General features: G+C 53.5%; 1 protein-coding gene across 2 annotated transcripts; it reads left to right on the forward strand.

The window, feature by feature from the left end:
• The first annotated feature begins 2,858 nt into the window (after window positions 1–2,858).
• On the forward strand, window positions 2,859–16,765 carry PDP1 (pyruvate dehydrogenase phosphatase catalytic subunit 1). Of its 2 annotated transcripts, none has more exons than XM_029062801.1 (2): window positions 2,859–2,895; window positions 12,537–16,765. In XM_029062801.1, exon 2 carries the CDS (start codon window positions 12,581–12,583, stop codon window positions 14,186–14,188), a length of 1,608 nt encoding a protein of 535 aa, XP_028918634.1. In that variant the 5' UTR covers window positions 2,859–2,895; window positions 12,537–12,580; the 3' UTR covers window positions 14,189–16,765. The 2 variants fall into 2 exon arrangements, with proteins under 2 accessions (XP_028918634.1, XP_028918632.1); XM_029062799.2 differs by lacking the exon at window positions 2,859–2,895 and adding an exon at window positions 6,098–6,203.
• Window positions 16,766–17,017: the final 252 nt, after the last annotated feature.

The raw sequence follows: 17,017 nt of genomic DNA on the forward strand, positions 1-17,017 counted from the left end.
AGGGCCTGGCACTTAGTGAGTGCTTAACAAATACCACAATCATTATCATTATTACTATTAACCCTGTTTCCCTCTAAGACCTGCCTTTGTAAACATAATTGGCCTTGAGGCCTAGTTAAAGTGTGAGTCCCATGTGGGACAGGGACTATGTCCAACCTGATTATTTTCAATTTACCCCAGTCCTTAGAACGGTGCCTGACACAAAGTAAGCGTTTAACAAATACCATAAAAAAGCAAACATTGGGTAGTGAAAAAAATAAAGGCCTTCTAAAGTCAAAATTTAACCAGTAGATAGGGACTGCTCAAACGCATCTGGGTAGCGAACCGCCTGGGGAGGAAGGTAGGATGGCTTTGCCGGTAAGGTATGGAATGGTGGGTCAAGGTCCCAAAGGCTGGTCCAAAATCGATGTGGGGATCATGATAACAATAATAGTTGTGATATTAGCGCTTACTATGTGGCAGGCACTGTACTAAGCGCTGGGGTAAATACAAAGTAATCAGGTGAGATACAATGCCTGTCCCACATGGGGCTCACAGTTTTATTCCCCATTTTACAGATGAAGTAAAGGAGGCCCAGAGAAGTGAAGTGACTTGCCCAAGGTGACACAGCAGGCAAGGGGCGGAGGGGCAATTAGAACCCACGTCCTTCTGACTCTGAGACCTGGGCTCTATAATAATGATAATAATTGTTGTAGTGGTTAGGCGTTTACTGTGTGCCAGGTACTGGATTTAGTGCCAGGGTGGATAGGAGCAAATGGAGTTGGAAACAGCCCCTGTCCCATGTGGGGCTCACAGTCTCCATCCCCATTTTACAGATGAGGGAACTGAGGCTTAGAGACGTGAAGGGACTTGCCCAAGGTCCCACATCAGCCGACGAGTGGCGGGGTCGGTATTAGAACCCATGACCGCCTTCCCTCCTCACCTCTACCAAACTAGCTCTTTTCCCCTCTTCAAAGCCCTACTGAGAGCTCACCACCTCCAGGAGGCCTTCCCAGACTAAATCCTCCCTTTCCCCTCCCCATTCCCTTTTCTCCCTCCCTCCCCTTCCCCTCCCCACAGCACCCGTGCGTATTTATATATATTATTTATTACACTAATGATGTGGCTATCTCTATGATTCTATTTATCTGGATGGTATTGACACCCGACTACTTGTGTTGCTGTCTGTCTCCCCCGTTTAGACTGTGAGCCCCTTGTTGGCAGGAATTGTCTCTCTCTGTGGCTGAATTGTCCATTCCAAGCGCTTAGTCCAGTGCTCTGCACACAGTAAGCGCTCAATAAATACGATTGAATGAATGAATCTCTTCCCCTCTTCAAAGCCCTACTGAGAGCTCACCTCCTCCAAGAGGCCTTCCCAGACCAAGCCCCCCCATCTCTCTGTTCTCCCTCCCCTCCCCACCCCTCGCCCTGCTCTTCCCCCCTTCCCCTCCCCTCAGAGCACTGTGTTCATTTGTATATATTATTTATTACCCTATTTATTTTGTAATGAGGTGTCCATCCCCTTCATTCTATTTAGCTTGATGTTGTCCTGTTTTGTTTTGTTCTCTTTTGCTTTGTCATCTGTCTCCCCCATTTAGACTGGGAGCCCGTCACTGGGCAGGAATGGTCTCTATCTGTTGCCCAACTGTCCCTTCCAAGTGCTTAGTACATTGCTCTGTACATAGTAAGCGCTCAATAAATACTATTGAACGAATGAATGAATGAATGAATGAATGAATGAATGGAATCTCCCCCCTTTAGACTGTGAGCCCGTCATGAGGCGGGGATGGTCTCTCTCAGTGGCCCAACTGTCCATTCCAAGCGCTTAGTCCAGTGGTCTGCACATAATAAGTGCTCAATAAGTATTATTAAATGAATGTCTCCCCCCTTTAGACTGTGAGCCCGTCTCATGGGGCAGGGATGGTCTCTATCGGTGGCCCAACTGTCCCTTCCAAGCGCTTAATCCAGTGCTCTGCACATAATAAGGGCTCAATAAATACTATTGAATGAATGTGTCCCCCTTTTAGTCTGTGAGACTGTTGTGGGGCAGGGATCGTCTCTATCTGTTGCCAAACTGTACATCCCAAGCGCTTAGTCCAGTGCTCTGCACATTGTAAGCGCTCAATAAATATGAATGAATGAATGAATGAATGAATGAATGAATGAATGAAAGAAACTCCCCCCTTTAGACTGTGAGCCCATCACTGGGCAGGGATGGTTTCTCTCTGAGGCCCAACTGTCCCTTCCAAGCCCTTATTCCAGTGCTCTGCACATTGTAAGCGCTCAATAAATACGAATGAATGAATGAATGAATGAATGAATGAATGAATGAATGAATGAATGAATGAAGGAGGCCGCCCAGCCTTCCCCTTCCCGCCCAGCAGGAGGTCACGTGACCCCCCCGCCCCGCCCCCCCCAAATACTACACAGATGGGCGCGTCCGCGCCTGCGCGCCGCCCCGAGGGCGCGCGCTCCCCCCCTCCCCCCCGCCCCCTCCCGCGCACGTGACGCCGCCCGGCGAATCGCCGGGGTGGGGAGGGGGTGTCGATGACGTCACAGAGGCGGTTTTCCTCCCGCCCCTCCCTCCCCCCCCCTCCGCCGGCCGCCCGGGCGGCAGCCAATGGGAGGGCGCGGAGGGCGGCAGCCAATGGGAGCGCGAGGAGGGCGGCAGCCAATGGGAGCGCGAGGAGGGAGGCAGCCAATGGGAGCGCGGCGCGGGGGCGGGGGGTGGGGAGGGAGGGCGGAGGGGCGGCAGAGCGGCGGCGGCGGCGGCGGTGAGAGGAGCTGCGGGAGGCCGGGCGGGGAGCGAGGGAGGGAGGGAGGGAGGGAGGGAGGGAGGCTGGAGGCGGCTCCGGAGGCAGCGCCGCCCGGCCCCGCCGCCCCCGCTCCCTCTCCCCGGACCCCGGACGGACGGAGGTGGGTGCACCGGGGCTCCGCGGCCCGTCCCCCCCCAGGGGCCACGTGCGGCCCGCCCGCCGCTTTCCCGCGCGGCCGCGGAGGGGGGGGTGGGGGGGGAATCATTCATTCATTCAGGCCCACGGCATTCATTCATTCAGCAGGACCGGGCGGCCGCCGCATGGGCTTGATTCTATCTATCGCTACCGTTTTTGTCCCTCCGTCTCCCCCGATGAGACTGGGAGCCCGTCGAAGGGCAGGGACGGTCTCTCTCTGTTGCCCATTTGTCTATTCCAAGCGCTTAGTCCGGTGCTCTGCACAGAGTCAGCGCTCAATAAGTACTATTGAATGAATGAATGAATAGTACATCCCCTTGCTGCTCTTTAGTGGTACCGTTTTTGTCCCTCCGTCTCCCCCGATGAGATTGGGAGCCCTTCAAAGGGCGGGGACGGTCTCTCTCCGTTGCCCAGTTGTCCATTCCAAGCGCTTAGTCCAGTGCTCTGCACAGAGTCAGCGCCCAATCAATACTTTTGAATGAATAGTACATCCCCTTGCTGCTCTTTATCGCTACTGTTTTTGTGCCTCCGTCTCCCCCGATGAGACTGGGAGCCCTTCAAAGGGCGGGGACGGTCTCTCTCTGTTGCCCAATTGTCCATTCCAAGCGCTTAGTCCAGTGCTCTGCACAGAGTCAGCGCTCAATAAGTCCTGTTGAATGAATGAATGAATAGTACATCCCCTTGATTCTATTTATTGCTACTGTTGTCCCTCCGTCTCCCCCGATGAGACTGGGAGCCCGTCTCAAGGGTAGGGATGGTCTCTGTTACCCATTTGTCCATTCCAAGCGTTTAGTCCAGTCCTCTGCACATAGCAAGCGCTCAATAAGTATTATTGAATGAATGAATGAATAGTACATCCCCTTGTTTCTATTTATTGCTATTGCTTTTGTCCATCTGTCTCCCCCAATGAGGCTGTAAGCCCGTCATTGGGCAGGGATGGTCTCCATCTGTTGCCCATTTGTCCATCCCAAGCGCTTAGTACAGTGCTCTGCACATAGTACATCCCCTTGATGCTCTTTATTGCTACTGTTTTTGTCCGTCTGTCTCCCCCGATTAGACCGTAAGCCCGTCAAAAGGGCAGGGACTGTGTCTGTTACCCATTTGTCCACTCCAAGCGCTTAGTACAGTGCTCTGCACATAGCAAGCGCTCAGTAAGTACTGTTGGATGAATGAATGAATAGTACATCCCCTTGATTCTATTTATTGCTTTTGTCCGTCCGTCTCCCCCGATTAGACTGTGAGCCCGTCATTGGGCAGGGACGGTCTCTATCTATCCGTTGCCCATTTGTCCATTCCAGGCGCTTAGTCCAGCGCTCTGCACAGAGTAAACGCTCAATAAATACTATTGAATGAATGAATGAATGCTGGACTAAGCGGTCTGGGGCTGCTGGGTGGGGATGGGCTCTCCCGTGGGGCCCTGCACAGCGCTTAGTCCAGGGCTTAGCGCTCAGTCAGTAGCGTCAGTGGGCAGGGATTGTCTCTCTCCGTTGCCCATTTGTCCATTCCAAGCGCTTAGTACAGTGCTCTGCACACAGTAAGTGCTCAGTATGTACCGTTGAATGAATAGCGTTGGATGAATGGACGGTTGGGACACACAGAGCAACGGGCTCACGGTCTAGAAGGGGGAGGCAGCAGGGCAAAACATGTATTGATTTATCGATGTATTGATTATGGCGTTTATGGAGCGCCGACTGTGTGCAGAGCGCTGGACTCAGCACTTGGAGTGGACAGTTGGGTCCCAGAGAGGCACCATCCCTGCCCAGCGGCGTGCTCACGGTCTAGAAGGGGGGAGACGGCAAAGCAAAACACGTGTTTGTTTGATTGATTGATCGATTATGGCATTTATGGAGCGCCGACTGTGTGCGGAGCGCTGGACTGAGCGCTTGGAATGGACAGTCGGGCCACAGAGAGAGACCGTCCCTGCCCGGCGACGGGCTCACAGTCTAGACGGGGGAGACGGCGAAGCAAAACAGAACAAAACATGTATCGATTTATTTTATCGATCGGCTCATGTATTTATCGAGCGCCGACCGTGTGCGGAGCGCTGCACGGAGCGCTTGGAGTGGTCAGTTGGGCCACAGAGAGAGACCGTCCCTGCCCAGCAACAGGCTCACGGTCTGAACGGGGGAGACAGGCAGCAAAGCAAAACAAAACATGTATTTATTTGTTGGTTATTGTATTTATTGAGCGCTGACTGTGTGCAGAGCACTGGACTGAGCGCTTGGAATGGACAGTTGGGCCACAGATAGAGACAATCCCAGCCCAGTAACGGGCTCACCGTCTTAACGGGGGAGACAGCAAAGCAAAACAGAACAAAACAAAACATTTACTTGATTTATCGATTATTTATTGAGCGCTGACTGTGTGCAGAGCACTGGACTGAGCGCTTGGAATGGACAGTTGGGCCACAGAGAGAGAGAGAGAGAGACCGTCCCTTGCCCAACGACAGGCTCACAGTCTAAACGGGGGAGACAGCAAAACGAAACAGAACGAAACAAAACATTTATTTGAGTTATTGATTTATTGCTTATTTATTGAGCGCTGACTATGTGCTGAGCACTGGACTAAGCGCTTGGGAGAGGACAGTTGGGGGCAGAGCCGGAAGCGGGGAAAACCTCTCCCTTGGCGTCGGGAGGAGGATGCTGAAGGCGTTTGGGGCTGCCCCTCCTTCTGGTGGTATGAGGTTCTTCGGGAGGTTTTTACATTTTTTTTGCATCCCCCGCACTTCTGGGCGTCTGTCCCGCTGCAGCGTGCCTCAGTGGCAAGAGCCCGGGCTTGAGACTCAGAGGTCATGGGTTCTAATCCCGGCTCTGCCGCTTCTCAGCTGGGTGACCTGGGGCAAATCACTTTGCTTCTCTGGGCCTCGGTTCCCTCCTCTGGAAAATGGGGATGAAGACTGAGAGCCCCACGGGGGGACAACCTCGTCACCTTGTACCGCCCCCCCCCCCCCCCAGCGCCTAGAACGGTGCTTGGCACATAGTAAGCGCTTTAACAGATGCTATCATCGTCGTCGTCACCGGTCGCTCAGAGTGGGAGCCCCACACCCCTCCTGTCTCATGCTTGGCACGGTGCTCGGCCCCTTGTAGGCGCTTAGCAGATACCATCCTCATCACTGTTATTATTACTATCATTATTATTATTATTAATGACGATCTCTCTCGCTTTGCTTTCCAATGGGCCGGGGCCGCCGCCGCCGTCGCGGGGGGTGGATGTTGCCGGCCCCCTGTTGTGATGACAGGAGGATGTGTGTGTGCCCCGGGCCCCGGAGGATTGGTAGGTATCCCCGCATCTCCCACCGGATTTCACGGGCCGCCTCCCGGCGGCCCCGCGCTGGGCCCGGCGCTTGGGGGAGGGTGTTGGCTTCAGCCGCCGGGGGCCGGGGTGGGCTTGCCTTTGCGGCTGCGGGGGGCCGGGAGAGAGGGGAGGAGGGGGAGAATGGGGGGGAGAGGAGGAGGGCTTAGGACAGTGCTCTGCACCCAGTAAGTGCTCAATAAATACGACTGAAAGAGTGGAGAGACGGGAGAAGAGAGACAGAAAAGAGATAGAGGAGGGGGGAGAGAGAGAGGAGACGAAGAGAGAGCAGGAGAGGAAAAAAGAAAATGAGAGAAGAGGGAGGGGAAGAAAGAGACGGGAAGAGAGAGGAGGAGAAAAAAGACGCAGGAGAGTAGGAGAGAGAAAGGAAAAGAGGGGAAGAGACAGAAGAGAGGGGGAAGAGAGACAGGAGAGGAGGAGAGAAAGGAAAAGAGAGGAGAGGGGAAGAGACGAGAGAGAGGAGGAGAGAGAGGAAAAGGGGAAGAGACGAGAGAGGAGGAGAGAAAGGAAAAAGGAGGAGGAGAGAAGGGAAGAGTGGAGGAGAGGAAAAGAGAGAAAAGAAAAGAGGAGGAGGAGACAGGAGGAGAGAGGAGGAGGAGAGAGAAGAGGGAGGGGAAGGGAGACAGGAGGGGAGAGAGAGGAGAAAGAGGATTTAGGACAATCAGTCCTATCTACTGAGCACCTCTCCTGTTCTGGGCACCTGGTGGAATGAGGAGACTTGGGAAAGAGGAGCAGAGAATTATGAGGCAGGAGGTAGGGGTTTGAAGGTCCCTGGGCAGGCAGAGCGAAGCATAGATGTCCAAGTGCAGGCGGATGCTTCCCTTCTCACTGGGAAACAGCCTGCTTAATTCTGTCGGGGAAATGAGTGGAGACGGTGAAACCAGCCCAATAAGAAATGCACTAAAAAAATGTACGAGCTTTGCCGTTGCTTACTTTAATGAGCAAATTAAAGCCTGGCCTGACACTTAAAAATGTGATCGGTGACATTTCTCCACCACCCCCCACCCCACCCTACAGCCCGCCTCATAACCTTAGTGAACGATCCAGTTTCCCGTAAAAGAGCATTTTTGACAGAATGACGAATTGAGCGAATATTCATTTTTCAATTAACTTGGACACGAAGTAATTCGCAGGTTGTGGTTTTTTTTTCATTTTGCAACCCGAGGGCGGAGGTATTCACCGATGAGCGAAAAGGGAATAGAGGTCAGTCCGTCCAGAACGTGCGTTTTCCTCGCACATTTGGGACAGATTGCTATCAGAGAATTAGGGAACGGTTTTCCGACAACGCGCCTCCGAAGGGATGCGGGGCCACACGGTGCCGGGAGAAGCGGCTGCGGGCGGCGGCGGATACGGGGCCGAGCCGTACGCTGTCGGTTTTCCCTAACGTGGGTTTGTGCAAGAATGCAGCCCCGTGTTTGGGAAAAGAGGCATTTGCTGCTCCGGGCTTGGTTTCAGAACATTTTTTAAAAGTCAGGCTTTGGTAGAAGTGATTTTCAGTCCAGATGAAATGCACGTTCCTTATATCGGCGTGATGTGGATAGATGTAGGCTGAGGCAGTGAGGCTGTGATCTGTGGAAAAAAAATTGCGTTGAAAATCCTTTTCATTGTTCCCCACGCCTTGGCTTCTTTTCTAATTATTTTTTTCCATCGGTTTACTGACAACCGAACTTTTTTTTTTTTTTTTACTGTTACTGGCTCCTCGGACTCAAGTAACACTTTGTGATGATCCAGATCCGTTGTCCACAAGGGCCGTGACCACAGAAAGAACGGACGTACATTTTTTGAGATACCATTTAGTGCTTAGGACAGCATTTGGAAAGGATTTTTCAAAGGAGAGTCAGTGGGATGGAAGATCTAAATCACTTGGATGGATCTGAGCCCGTTCCTATTCCTCACGGCGGACGTGCTCTCGTTTCGGCCCGATCCGAGCCGTTCTCCGATCCCGCCTTGATTACTTCATCTGCTTCCTCGCCGACCGCCCCGCCTCCGGACTCTCCCTGCTCCAGCCCTCACTTCGCTCCGCTGCGCGGAGCGTTTATCGATAGAAACGCGCAGTCCGTGTCTCCCCGCTCCTCAGGAACCTCCGGCGGCTGCCCACCCCCCCGCCTCCAGCCAACTCCTTACCATTGGTCATAAAAGCACTCCGTGAGCTCGCCTCTCCTCACTACTCTCCTGCTTACTGCTGCCCGGCCGGCACACTCCGCTCCTCTAATAATAATTAATGTTGGTATTTGTTAAGCGCTTACTATGTGCGGGGCGCTGCTCTAAGCAGTGGGGGAGATACAGGGTCATCAAGTTGTCCCACATGGAGTTCACAGTCTTAACCCCCATTTTGCAGATGAGGGAACTGAGGCCCAGAGAGGGGAAGTGACTTGCCCACAGTCACACAGCTGACAGGTGGCAGAGCGGGGATTCGAACCCATGACCTCTGACTCCCAAGCCCGGGCTCTTTCCACTGAGCCACGCTGCTCCTCTAGCGCCAGCTTCCTCACTGTGTCCCGATGTCATCTGTCTCGCCACTGACCCCTCTCCCGCGTCCTCCGAATTTCCCTCCCCGTCCATAAAAGCCAGACCGACTCTGTCTCCACCTTCAAAGCATTGTGAAGGCCGCATCTCCTCCGAGAAGCCTTCCCCGATTAAGCCCTCTTTTCTCCCGCTCGCTCGCCCTTCTGAATCTTCTGTGCCTTTGGATCTCCGACCTTTGGATATATGGTATTTTCCCCACCCCTCACCCTTCGGCACTTCTGTACGTATCCTTAAATTACATACGGTAAATCATTCGGGTTAACGTCTGTCCCCCCCTCTGGACCGTAAGCTTGTTTTGGGCAGGGAATGTGCCTGCTGAGTTTGTTGCGTCGGACTCTCCCAAGTGCTCGGTACAGTGCTCTGCACATAGTAAGTGCCATTGATTGATCTCCAAAAGGCCTTCCCCGATGAATCCTTTCTCCTCGACTCCCTCTCCCTTCCGTGTCATCCACCCACTTGGATCTGCTTGAGAAGCAGCGTGGCGCAGTGGAAAGAGCACGGGCTTTGGAGTCGGGGCTCATGAGTTCGAATCCCAGCTCTGCCACTTGTCGGCTGTGTGACTGTGGGCGAGTCACTTCACTGCTCTGTGCCTCAGTTCCCTCATCTGTAAAATGGGGATTGAGACTGTGAGCCCCACGTGGGACAACCTGATTCCCCTGTGTCTACCCCAGCGCTTAGAACGGTGCTCTGCACATAGTAAGCGCTTAACAAATACCAACATTATTATTATTATCTGTAGTGTTTGGGCACTTGGCATTCACCCCCCAAAAGCATTAATATGCATATCTATAAATTCAGCAGCGTGGCTCGGTGGAAAGAACACGGGCCTGGCGGTCAGAAGTCATGGGTTTGAATTCCGGCTCTGCCGCTTGTCAGCTGTGTGACTGTGGGCAAATCACTTCACTTCTCTGTTGCCTCAGTTACCTCATCTGGAAGATGGGGATTCAGACTGTGAGCCTCCCGTGGGACAACCTGATGACCCTGTCTCTACCCCAGCGCTTAGAACAGTGCTCTACTCACAGTAAGCGCTTAACAAATACCAACATTATTATTATTATTAAATTATTCATATTAATGTCTGTCTTCCGCCCTAGACCGTAAGCTCAGGGGTTTTTTTGTTTAAGTGCTTACTATATACCACTGTACTAAGGGCTGGGACAGATACAAATTAATCTGGTTGGACACCGTCCGTGTTCCGTACGGGGCTCGCAGTCTTGATCCCCATTTTACAGATGAGGGAACCGAGGCACGTGACTTGCCTCAGTGGCCGAACTGGGACTAGAACCCAGGCCCTCTGAATGAACACCCAGTCCCGTGCTCTTTCCACTGGGCCACGCTGCTTCGTTGTGAGGGGGAAATACGTCTGACCAACTCTGTGGTATTTTAGTCTCCCAAGCATTCAGTACAGTGCTCGGCACACAGTAAGCATTCAGTGAATAGCAACGATTGACTGATTGACGTGGGGACAGATTCACAGTCTTAGCGCCTACTTTTGCATAAGAGCCAGAAATAAATCCATCCTAGGAGTGTTTTTATTTTATTTTTTTGGCAAAGTAGAGCAGTGTGATAAACGTGCTTGCCTTTGAAGGAATACTGGCGTGACGTCCAGGTGCTGCACAACTGCACAGCCTGTACCCTGACTCTAGAACAGTACTCTTTTAGAGACCCTCGAGAGAGCAGGAAGCTTTACAGGTAAGGTAGTTTTACTGTAGCAGAAGAGCTGGTCTTGAAGATTTTTTTTTTTTCCCCCTCCCCATGAGGGATCTCACCAGGAGAAATTTTGTGGTTTGGTGTTTTTTTTTTGTTGTTGTTGTTTTTGCTAGACAGGCATAATCAGAATTTTATTTTCAGTTCATCAGCGTTCCCAGTAATTTTTTTCCCTCCTTTCTGGAAGAACGGATACAAGTTAGGACAAGTTGTAAACTCTCCCCATTAAGACTAAAAGGAAAATATTTTGAGTCTCCTAATTGAGAGCCTCCTATTCTCTTAACGAAGACTGTTAGCAGCCGAAAACATCGACAGTTACAATAAAACGTTTTCGGAGCAGGCTGCCCCGCCGTCTGCGTTACGAATGTAGACGGAGAAGACATTTTTAAATGGCAGCGAGCCGGTATCACGTGGTCCGTCTTCATCTGTGCCCTCCTCCTGGCACAGACACCTAGGCTTAACCTCTGCTTGACTTTCCAGTACGGGAAGGCAGTTTGAAGGGACCCCGTTACCGCTGTTAGAGCCGAAAGGGCAGGCCTTCGCCGGTGCCGGAAGGAATGGCTTTCTGGGCAGCAGTCAGGATGCTTCTCCTTTCTGAAATCGCATCCGCCTCCACGTGCCAAAGCCGGCTTGCATTATGCGAAACGTTCCGTAGTACAGATCAGAATCTCTCTCATCACACTTGGAGGGTTTTTCCTCTCTTGGTGGGGCGTCAAAGGGAGAGCGGTGATTACATATTGTAGACTTTAAAGCCTGGGAGGTGGGTTTTCTTGGGGGTGATTTTCCCCGGTCCCCGATCTTTCAGATTACGAAAATGCAAAAGGTAATTACGCTTAGAACCGATCGTCGCATTTCTTTTAGACCGGTTTTCTCATTAGAGGCAGAAATGATCTTTTCTCCTCCCGACGTCTCTCCTCGATTCTCTGCTCCTTCCAGATAGCCTCTCGAGGCCGTACCCTCGGGCCGAAAGACGTGGAATCTACAGGGTGGACGGAATTTGGATCTCTGTTAGGGCGGGAGATTAGGATTTTTTTTTTTTAACCCATCTTCTATTCTGAATTACTGGAATTGACCCTGTTCATTCGCCCAGTCGTATTTATTGAGCGCTTGAATCGGAGTATCTGAATAACTGGGGATCCGGCACTCTACTCCTCTGTGTCTGGAAGCAGAGTTTATTCATTCATTCATTCAGTAGTATTTAGTGAGCGCTTACTATGTGCAGAGCACTGTACTGAGTGCTTGGAATGGACAACTGGGCAACAGAGAGAGACCATCCCTGCCCATTGACGGGCTTACGGTCTGGAGGACAATTGGATGCGTAACGGGGATTCCCTCCTAAGATCTCCCGGCGTAATCTGCTCGTTCGACCGACCACGATTTTGGGAGATGAGTGCCCTTAAATGTCCACAGAGCAGATGAAAGAGAAACCGTATTAATAGGCAGAGTGCATTACAGCTCTGCGCGGGCCAGTTTACCGGGGTCCCGTCCGGCTCCTCCCACCAGATCTGGGCTAGCCCACGGTCTAGCCGAGTGGGCCAGAGGGGAGGGGCCGGCTGCAGCGGACGGGCTCCGGCTCCGAGGGACCCAGCGGCTGAACCCAGCGCACCCGGGGCTCGGCTCGAAGAGGGAGGGAGTTTGAGGGTCGGGGGCCGTTCCCCCCGGAAACGCCGTCCGCCGACGTCCTACCCCGGCCCCGAGTCCTCGGTCCGGCCTCGCCGTGAGCGACGGGGCTCGGCGAACGTCCCGGTTAAGGATCCCAAGACCACCCTCTCTCCCCCAGTGTCCCCGCCGGGGCCGCGGGCAGGCCGTCGGATGGACCGGTTTAAGTTTGACTCGCCTTCCCTGCCCCCGCCCAGCCCCGGGGGGGGGGGGGGGGCGGGGGGTCGACGGCGGCCGGCGAGAGGGTCGGCGGGCGGCCGAGGGAAGCGACTCGAGAGGAAGCCGGGGTCTCGTCCCCCCCGCCCCGGTAGAGGACGCGGGAGAAGGGCGGCGGGCGCTCGGCGGAGGGCTCGCGGCCTCTCCCTTACCGGCCGCGGGCCCCCCTGTCCGTTTCCCTCGTAGCGATTCCGGCGCGGAGCCCGCGGCTGGCCCTGCTGTCCGAGGCGATGCCGGCCCCGACCCGGCTGTTCTTCCCCCTGGTGCGGAACTGTGAACTGAGCAGGCTCTACGGCGGCGTCTGCTACTGTCACCACAAGCACCTCTGCTGCTCCGCCCCCCACGGCTCCCCGGACCGGCCGCGGTGCGCGCCCCAGACGGCGTTGGCCACTCTCTGGCGGCCCAGGGGGAGCGTGGAGCGGTACGCCTCGGCCCGGAGGTACGCGTCCACGCCCCAGAGGTTCTACCTGACCCCGCCGCAGGTCAACAGCATCCTGAAGGCCAACGAGTACAGTTTCAAGGTCCCGGAATTCGACGGGAAGAACGTCAGCTCCGTCCTGGGGTTCGACAGCAACCAGCTGCCGGCCAACGCCCCCATCGAGGACCGGAGGAGCGCGGCCACGTGCCTGCAGACCCGGGGCATGCTCCTCGGGGTGTTCGACGGCCACGCCGGCTGCGCCTGCTCCCAGGCGGTCAGCGAGAGACTCTTCTACTACATCGCCGTGTCCCTCTTACCTCACGAGACCCTGCTGGAGATCGAGAACGCGGTGGAGAGCGGGCGGGCCCTCCTCCCCATCCTCCAGTGGCACAAGCACCCCAACGACTACTTCAGCAGGGAGGCCTCCAAGCTGTATTTCAACAGCCTGCGGACTTACTGGCAGGAGCTGATCGACCTCAACACGGGGGAGACGGCCGACGTCAAGGAGGCCCTCGTCAACGCCTTCAAGAGGCTGGACAACGACATCTCCCTGGAGGCGCAGGTCGGGGACCCGAACTCTTTCCTCAACTACCTGGTGCTGCGGGTGGCGTTCTCCGGGGCCACGGCCTGCGTGGCCCACGTGGACGGCGTCGACCTGCACGTGGCCAACACCGGGGACAGCCGGGCCATGCTGGGCGTCCAGGAGGAGGACGGCTCCTGGTCGGCCCTCACCCTGTCCCACGACCACAACGCGCAGAACGAGGACGAGGTGGAGCGGCTGAGGCTGGAGCACCCCAAGGCCGAGGAGAAGAGCGTGGTGAAGCAGGACCGGCTGCTGGGCCTGCTGATGCCCTTCCGGGCCTTCGGCGACGTCAAGTTCAAGTGGAGCATCGACCTCCAGAAGAGGGTCATCGAGTCGGGCCCCGACCAGCTGAACGATAACGAGTACACCAAGTTCGTCCCTCCCAACTACCACACGCCCCCCTACCTCACCGCCGAGCCGGAGGTCATCCACCACCGGCTGAGGCCCCAGGACAAGTTCCTGGTGTTGGCCACCGACGGGCTCTGGGAGACCATGCACAGGCAGGACGTGGTCAGGATCGTGGGCGAGTACCTGACGGGCGTCCACCACCAGCAGCCCATCGCCGTCGGGGGCTACAAGGTGACCCTGGGCCAGATGCAGGGCCTCCTGACGGAGAGGAGGGCCAAGATCTCCTCCGCCTTCGAGGATCAGAACGCGGCCACCCATCTCATCCGCCACGCGGTCGGCAATAACGAGTTCGGGGCGGTCGATCACGAGCGCCTCTCCAAGATGCTCAGTCTTCCCGAAGAGCTGGCTCGGATGTACCGGGACGACATCACCATTATCGTGGTCCAGTTCAACTCCCACGTCGTGGGTGCGTATCGACACCGGGAGTAGGGCTCCCCCGGGGCCGGGGGGGGTGGGCCGCCGGCCAACACCCCCACGGGCGGGTTTGGACCGGAGCGGCCCGCCGCTCGGGCCGGCAGATGAAAATACTAACCCGAGAGCAGGTGGGGGGCGCCGGGGGGTCTGGGGGTCCACCCGAAACGTTGGCTCGTTTGATGCCCCGAGCGGGGAGACGGGGAGAGGGCCGGCGAGCGGGTGCATCCGGGAGGATGGCGGAGTTGAAGGCCTCGGCCCGGGCAAGGCGGGGGTGATCTGAGATGGGCAAAGAAGAATTCTGTGAGGAGAGACCTCTCAGATTAGACGTTCCTCTAAGGATAGATTTCCTTTCGTCCGTCTGTGAACAGCAACCTGGAATGAGCTCTTGAATAGACGTAGACAGGAAAAAGAAAAAAAAAAAAACAAACCCCAAACGCAGTGCGCGGCGTCCCGGCCGTTGAAAGGAGGAAAGGCTGTTGACCGACGGCGCTGTCGGCCGGTTTCCATTTAGAGTAACGTTTTTGGTTTTGTTTTTTCCCCTCACCAACATGATGCTTTTTGACGTCGTTCTTCCGTTGTGCGATTTTTTCTTTCCCCCCCCCGCTTGTGAGCATTTGCACATTATTCGTCTATATTTGTCTTGGTGGGGAAGATGGTAGCTGTCGAGTACGAGAATTTCAGACCCCGAAACTAAGAAGTCTGAAGTACTGTGAAAGTCATCTTGATTTCCTTTAGAAAAACGGGTCATATTTTATTGCTCTCCCACGATATAATTTAGGCACGTTTCGACTGCTACACTCTGAAGACCAAGTATTTTTGCATCTCAGCATCATCTTGGTATTAAATAAAGGGCGGGGGTGGGTTAAAAAAAAAAAAAAGCAACCCAGGAAGCATTTCGCAACATCTACACGTGAAGTGAAAGTGAGTGTCTGGCCCTTGCCATGGATGAGAAAATCTTCAGTTGGGATAACTGTGATGTATCCCGAAGTGATTAAAAGCACTTTACCACCTCCATCGCGGTTTCACACCAGGGAGTTCCCTGCGGGTTTGATTAGATTTTAATGTTCTCTCCAAGCGGGAGAGGGATCTCTTTAATGTCTTGTTGGTGATTAAAAAAAAAGAAAAAAAAGGTCATCACTTGTTGAGCTTGAATTATGCCCCGTGTTTGGGAAGTCTGCAGCGGGAGGAGGAGGAAAGATAGGGATGTATGCTTTTTCCCCTCGGCGTCAAGTCGGTTTCAGATCTCCGATTTAAAGATTACCAAGTGCTTGAAACATTCTGTGGCTTGTAAATAGGAATGTTCAAAATACGCATGTCTTATATTTAATAATCGACCGCGTTATCATCGGCCAAAATACCTTATTTGATCAGCCTCAGTGAAGGGTGTCCCTTATACCCACTGTGTCTGAGTAGATGGAAGTACATATGATAAATACGCACATGTTACCTTGTGGGAGCTCGTTTGATCTACACATATCAGAATACTTGGAAACTGGTACTTCCTCACCTTGTTTCATTGTGGATCATTTACGGCTACGGACCTGTTTCCTCCGCCCTGGGCAATACCGATGGTCAAGGCCGGCCGTGACCGCCTGCTCCGTTCTGAATTAGAATGTTCCCCGTTTCCCATTGCACATTAATTGGGAGACTTGGCATTCTTTTCATTCAAGGTTTAAACTGAACAAAAACTGGATGTGCACGGTCTCTCTCTGTGGACTCTATTTTCGGGCGACATACTCGCTAAATCTGTTTTGCTTGAGAAGGTATTTACAGAGGCTTGCAGGTCAGGGGATCGGACTCGAGTTTCTGGACCGCTTCACCGGCCGGCGTAGAAACTCTCAAGGGGGTCCGGAGGAAACGGAAAGGGCTCGGCCTTATTTTCTACTCAGGATGGGGCAAAGGCATCTCTCGCTTAATGTCACGATGCATCTCGGCGGGCTGTCGGAACAGAAGACCCCGTATCGTTGACGTCCCTTCGGTCGTCGGATGGCACGGAAGCCGGTGAATCCGGCCTCCTGTCGGTCTGACCGGGGCGATCCGTCGTTTTCTTCCATTCTGTCTGAGAATGTAAAAGCTCAGTCCTCTGCGAAAGCTGAAAGTGCCCAGTCCGGCGATGAACCTTTAAAAAAAAAAAAAAAAGAGTCAAATTGGGTGTGGGTAATTGGATTGGTGATTCGTCCAAAAGTAAGGATCGAATTCAGCCTCGTCTCTGTCAGGCGATTTCCAGAACTGAAGTTCTTGGTGGTTAGTGAAGAGATTCTGATCTCTTCCATTGCCCTGTTCCATGTTGAAAGTCCCGAATGTATCTAAGCGGTTGCAGTATTTAGCTTTTCTGAAATTTTTCTACTTGGTTACAACTTTCTAGCATATGCACTCGACTACTGTATTTATATTTAATCAGCGGTTCATGGTATTATTTATAAAAAGCCCATAACTAGTGAGATGTAAGACTTATACTGTGCACAATACTTGGTAGGAGAAACTTTGTTTCATATGAAGGATGTTCCTGTACAAGATGATGTGAAATGGTGTTTATATATAATTTGGAGAATTATTATTAAATGGATTAAAGCATCATAACTGCTTTCTCAATATCGTTTGATGTGTTTGTTTTCTAAGAACCAGAACGTGAGAGTTTTTCCAGCGCACTCTTTTGGTTTGGATCGGTTTATAATATTAATAATAGGAATGTTGGTATTTGTTAAGCGCTTACTACGTGCAGAGCACTGTTCTAAGCGCCGGGGTAGATACAGGGTAATCAGGTTGTCCCACGGGAGGCTCGCGGTCTTAAATGTAGCTGAGGTAACGGAGGCCCAGAGAAGTGAAGTGACTTGCCCACGGTCA

Source organism: Ornithorhynchus anatinus, chromosome 4, assembly GCF_004115215.2.
Source record: "Ornithorhynchus anatinus isolate Pmale09 chromosome 4, mOrnAna1.pri.v4, whole genome shotgun sequence".
Taxonomy (NCBI): domain Eukaryota; kingdom Metazoa; phylum Chordata; class Mammalia; order Monotremata; family Ornithorhynchidae; genus Ornithorhynchus; species Ornithorhynchus anatinus.

What these genes read in the sequence shown, in the direction of transcription:
- PDP1 (XM_029062799.2), top strand. Translation starts at nt 6,104, where the DNA reads ATGGGCCGGGGCCGCCGCCGCCGTCGCGGGGGGTGGATGTTGCCGGCC. An exon ending in CCCCGGGCCCCGGAGGATTG is followed by an intron (nt 6,204 to 12,536) that starts GTAGGTATCCCC and finishes TTTCCCTCGTAG; the next exon opens with CGATTCCGGCGCGGAGCCCG.